Source organism: Phaethon lepturus, unplaced genomic scaffold (genome assembly GCF_000687285.1).
Source record: "Phaethon lepturus isolate BGI_N335 unplaced genomic scaffold, ASM68728v1 scaffold13700, whole genome shotgun sequence".
Taxonomy (NCBI): domain Eukaryota; kingdom Metazoa; phylum Chordata; class Aves; order Phaethontiformes; family Phaethontidae; genus Phaethon; species Phaethon lepturus.
Window position 1 is genome coordinate 55,704 of NW_010511299.1, and position 6,000 is coordinate 61,703.

Below are 6,000 nucleotides of genomic sequence, written 5' to 3' on the forward strand. Positions count from 1 at the left end.
TCAGTTTGATTCCTTTTGAATGTGCTGATGCTCTCTTTTTCTGCAGTGTTCTGTGGCAGAAATTTCAAGAGGTTTCCTGTCTTCTGTGTAGTAAACTTTTGCTATATTTGTTTTGAATGATCTAATAGTTTCTTTGAGTGATTCCTACTTCCAGTTTTGTAAATCTAGTGAGCAACAGTTCTGCATTCACTTTACCCATCAACAACTTAATTTCTTCTCTCCAGTTGGAGAGTCACAGTCTTTTCAGTTTCTTCTTATAAGGTCAGCAGCTGCTTGGTGATTTTTAGTTGCCTCTTTTGTACCTTCTCTTTTTTCACTGCACACAGTATTCTAGAATTAGGTGAACAGAGTATTTACACTGGCAAAATAATACCTGATACGTTGTTACCAATTTCTTTTTCTGATGGTGTCCAACACTGTGTTGCCTCTTGGCAGCTGCCACTGCATGTTGGGCTGGTGATTTCAGAAGACTTTCAGTGGTGACTCCAGGGTCCTGCCTTGTAACTACCAGTTCTCAGTTCAGTATTTTATGGGCATCATTTACTGAATTTTTCTTTAGAAATATCACTTTTATCTAAATTGAAGCTCATTACCACCTTTTTTGACCTCTATGTTAATTTTGATGTCCTTCTGGACATAAAATCCTTGCAATTGTAACAGCATTTAACTACCTGAAAAACTTAGGATCATGCAGAATTTTGAAGATTTGACTTTACCAGCACACTGGGGAGGACATTGAATAAAACTGACTGCAACAGCAGTCTCAGGGAGGGGACTGCACTGTTGACTGTTGTGCGTTTTGAAAGGAGAATGACTGTTGAGTTCTACCTTTTGCTTTCCTTTAATTAGCTTTCTATTAAAAAACAAAACAAAACAAAAAAACACCCACAACAAAACAAACCAAAACAAAACTTTTTCCAATCCATTATAATTTAATTTAATAGCCTTTAATACAGAGCTTTCTTGAGGGTTGAGGGGGGGTGTTATTGGTGTTTGGGTTTTTTTAATCCAAATATATTATATTCCTTGGATTCCTTTTGTCTGTGTCCTTGTTGTGTTTACCAGTTCTTGGGGAATTCTGTCCTTTGTCCGTTAGTGTTATGCAATTGTTTGTTTCCTATCCTGTCTCCATGTGAAGCCAGTCGATACATGAGGTACTAACCATGGTGTTAAGGCATTTCAATCTTCCAGTGCCTCCTGCTGAGAAAGTTTAATTATAAAAGGAAAGAGAGGGGGAAAAAGTGCCTAAAGGTAAACTGCTATATTGAGAAGTGACAAGGAAGAATGCTTCTCTAGAAGAAGAGGAATCATAATCTTTCAAGGATTTCTATGACAGAAGGAGTAATGTGTTCCTGAAATTATTTTTGACATAGCAGAATTTTCAGAACAAATTCTGTGGCATTTGCCTTCCACTTTGTGGCAGGGGTTTAGCAGATCTGAAGAAGCCAGTCAAGGATCTTGTACAGGGTCATTAATTTTTGATATCCATGGTTTTATTTGTCATGAGTTAAGTACGTCAGTCTATGGCAACAGGAATTGCAGTCAACCTGTAGGACAAATGTCATGCATCGAAATAGTATGCAACAGTTCCTCTTTTGAAGTTGGACTAGTAATTTAGAAGCTCCATATGTTTCTAAGAAAAATATCAGTTGGGTCTTAAGCTTGGAAAGATCTGTAGTTACTATCCTTGTTGCACACTTACCTTGCAAGCTGTTTTCAGTGGTTTCTTACATGATCATATCAGAATGAAGAGTCCACATGAGAATGCAGCTTTGATCTTAGCTTCCTTTCATCTGAACTGGTAAATTTGTGCTAATTGAAGTTTATCTAACAGTTTTGAAGAGTGAAGGTTATGGTTACATACATAGATATCCTTAAAGCTTAATGGAACAAGACAGAATTTAGGTATTAAAAGTAGAATTTTTGAGTCCACTTTTTTCTGTGTATGTGTTTAACTTATACACAATTTCCTTACTGGTTGCTAGATGATGGTATTGTTCAGAGAAGCTTTTGTTGCCATGAAAAATAGTTGTCAGTGTATTTTCTGTCTGTATATATATATGTATGTATACTAATTTAGTAATATTTACAAGGAGACTGAAAGTTTCTGACCAATGTGCGAGGTTGTCATTTCAGCTTCTCTCCCATATCTTTGCACAAACACTGCAATACAAGCTTGCATTTTCCATCATTTTGTGGATGGTGAAGAACTCTGTAAAAAGAAAAAAAATCTAGCCAGATGTAAATCATAACTAATGAAAAGTATTCCATTTCAGTCTGTAGATCTATTTTAAATTAGCTACTTCTAGTTGCTCTAGTTTTTTCGTTAATGGCTGTCAAATAATGTTAAAACTTTGAAAGCTGAACTAAAACAAAACCCAATAATAAACAGAAGCTTGGAATGGTGACAGTATCATAGGTAAGAGTTACAGTATTCTCACAAGTTTTAGTTTTCTGCTAGTTCTGCTGAAATGTATGTGATTTTCTCTAGGTCATTTTGTTAGAGGAAAAACATAAGGAAACATATTTTTGAAATAGTAGACATTGTTACTGGCTGAGTTGATTTTTAGCTCTGTGACTTGGCAAGTGAGTCTACAGGTCAGGTTTAAAGCTTTTCTTTCTTTCTAAGGCCACTCCATGCCCAAAAGAACCAAATAAAGAAATGATTAATGATGGAGCTTCTTGGACAATCATTAGCACAGATAAAGCAGAATACACATTTTATGAGGGGATGGGACCGGTCCATGCTCCAGTGACACCTGTGCCTGTTGTAGAAAGTCTTCAGGTAAGTTTGTTTGGTTTTTTTTAATAAACTCTTGTATGTGAGATTATTTTTGTAATACTGATTTAACCTTCATGGTACCTTTGTGGAATACTGTAGGAAAACATTCTTACTAGCTTTATAAATCTGAAAATTACTTTATGTTGCAATAATTTTTCTTACCTACATTTCAGAATACATGAGCCTGTCCATCACAGGAATAATATTAATATTGTTCTATACAAATTAAGAATTTTATTTCTTAAAATACTATGGTAGTGATATCCTTAGGATTTTTACTTCTATTTGATGATTTAGAAATTGATTTTGGCTCTTAAAACAGCCGATTAAAGATCAAAGAGAGCCACTGAAACCTTATTAAGAAAATCAGCATTCTGCTGTGGAAAAACTTGAAGCTGTCCTAACACATTCCCTGAAAGATTCTTTGTTCTTTGTTTTCAGAGCTTTGTTGACTTCTGTTCTAAGTGGCCACTATCAAAACTTAGAAGTTCTGTCAGGATATTGAATTAATTGGCAATATCTTTTAGATGTGTTACTTCAGTTCAGTCATGTAGGTGTGTTTCAGTTTGATCCAGCTGATAGAAACAGCACTGTTTACCATTCTTGTATGCATGTGAAGAATTTTTTCTTTTTTTTTTTTTTCCTGAGGGGGGTGTTTGTTTTTATTAATACATGTGTTTTTGTAGATTTTCTTCTTATTTCTATTCACTCCTTTTCCAGTTGAATGGTGGCGGCGATGTAGCAATGTTGGAACTTACAGGACAGAACTTCACTCCAAATTTACGTGTCTGGTTTGGGGATGTGGAAGCTGAAACCATGTACAGGTACAGTATTTCCTGCTACTTCTATGGCAATTAAGTTTTAGTGGATGCTTTGAAGAGTGTACGCTCATGTGTATACACTCAAGTGTATGCTTTCTGCCCTGCAGAAAGGGATCCAGGAGTGCTGGTTGACAGCAGGCTCAGTATGAGTCAGCAGTGTGCCCTGACAGCCAAGAGGGCAAACCACATCCAGCTGGTCAAAAGAGGTGATTGTCCCACTGTATGTAGCATTAGTGTGGCCTCACCTTGAACACTGTGTACAGTTCTGGGCCCCACAATTTAAAAAGGGTGTGAAGAGACTCAAATGTGTCCAGAGCAGGGCAAAAAAGCTGGTGAAAGGGCTGGAAGTAATGTCCTATGAAGGGCGAACTCTTTGCTCCTAAGGTTTCCTGAGAAGCGGCAGTGGGGAGGGAGGTGCTGATCTCTTTGTCCTGGTATCATGTGCCATGACACATGGGAATGTTTCAAAGCCTCATCTGGGTAGGCTCAGACTTGACATGGGGAAACGTTTCTTTACCAAGTGGGTGGTCAAACACTGGAACAGGCTTCCTGTAGAGGTGGTTGATGCCCCAAGACTGTTGCTGTTTAAGAGGCATTTGAACGATGCCCTTAATAATTTTCTTTAACTTTTGATCAGCCCTGAAGTGGTCAGGCAGTTGGACTACATAATTATTTTAGGTCCCTTCCAATTGTTCTGTTCTATTCTTTAAGCTTAAATTTTATTATGCTCAGTTGACTCTCCTGTTTTTCAGATGCGCAGAGAGCATGCTATGTGTTGTTCCAGACATTTCTGCATTTCGAGAGGGTTGGAGGTGGGTCCGTCAGCCAGTCCAGGTTCCAGTAACTTTGGTCCGTAATGATGGCATAATTTACTCCACCAGCCTTACCTTTACATACACACCGGAACCAGGGCCACGACCACACTGCAGTGCTGCTGGAGCAATCCTCAGAGCCAACTCAAGCCTCATGGCTTCCAGTGAAACAAATACAAACAGCGAGGGAAGTTACACAAACGTCAGCACAAATCCAACCAATGTCACATCATCTACAGCAACTGTAGTTTCCTAACTACTGTTGTTTGTCTAGACTTTAACTGACTTTTAAGTGCTACATTCAAGAGAACTGAACAATTTTTGTGGTTTCATGGGAAAACACCTTTCCATTTTAGGTGATATTATTTGAACCTTGTTACCTGCAAGTGCTGATCTTAAATATAGAAGCCACAATAAAAAAAAAAACAAACATCCGAAACATAAGAACTTTATTGAAAATCTATTTTTCAGCTGTTTTTTTAATGGGCAAGAAACAAAAAATGTGGCTGGGATACATGTTGAGCAAACTAGAAAACATGAACACAACATAGTTTTTATGGACCAAGGAACTTGTATAAGCTTTAGTATAAAAGGTACATTTTCACCATACCTTTTTTGTATCACAACATATAGTACACTTTTGTTACCAAATAGTTTATATTTTTTTTTCCTCTGAGCTTTTGCTCTGAAGTATATTCAGGTTCCAAGCCTGACCATGCTTGTATAATCTAATTACCATACTCTTCCAGTTTTAAAAAAATATATATATTTTTGGTCTGTGGCTGGAACTGTTCCTTTTTTTAAACTGAAGTCTTGTGACTTTTTATGAACTGAAATTGTTTTTATTTCAGCAAGTAGAACCTTGTAAAGGCCAGCATATTTTTTTTAAGATTATATGAAGTCTGTGCAAAAGCTTTAAAAAATGCCTCTGCCTTGCCTGCAATACATGCAATGTATGTTAACTTTAGTGCTCTGTTTTCAGTCATTGTTAATAGTTATTTCTGTTTTCCTTTTTAAAATATGTATTTATAGTGATAATTCATGAGGTTCTAACATTACATGAGTTTTTTTTTTAAAGTGGCATCTCAAGCAGTCATATTAATGATTGTTCATGTCACAGGCATACGTTGGTGTTTTTGAAGGGTTGCTACTGGGTTACTCCCCCTCTTCCTTGCTCAGTCATATTGCATCTGAAAATGTTTCAGGATCTGTTCAGGTTTTCCTAATCTTGTACATAATTTGTATTAAGTGTAAGTTAAATGTTTTTATTTCGAAAGTGGAATGTTCCAAATAACTTCATTTGGCAGCATGTCTTCTGTCTTGTTGGCATGTAACTAAAATACCATGAGAAGTATGTGCTACAAATGGGATTGGTAGGTGATGCCCTTCATCACTTGAGAATCACAACAAGCATGTTTTTCTTCATACTGTTCAGTAAATTAGGCCAGACTTTGGTGTAACACTTGTATTGAGAACGTGCTTTCATTGTGAAGTGATCATACTGTAATAACTAGAAGTAAATTTTATTACTTAGAAATGGGCAAATAGAAAATCATAAAAGCACTATGAAGATGTCAACTCCTCC

The 6,000-nt window shown here is 36.7% G+C and overlaps 1 protein-coding gene across 1 annotated transcript in view; it reads left to right on the forward strand.

Moving 5' to 3' along the window:
* RBPJ (recombination signal binding protein for immunoglobulin kappa J region) overlaps positions 1-5,508 on the forward strand; it is a 29,063-nt gene extending 23,555 nt beyond the window's left edge. The window contains exons 8-10 of the mRNA XM_010283539.1: positions 2,630-2,785; positions 3,503-3,606; positions 4,356-5,508. Of these exons, the coding sequence (XP_010281841.1) occupies positions 2,630-2,785; positions 3,503-3,606; positions 4,356-4,671 (576 nt within the window). The 3' untranslated portion in view covers positions 4,672-5,508. The remainder of the gene's footprint in view (positions 1-2,629; positions 2,786-3,502; positions 3,607-4,355) is intronic.
* The last annotated feature ends 492 nt before the right edge of the window (positions 5,509-6,000 follow it).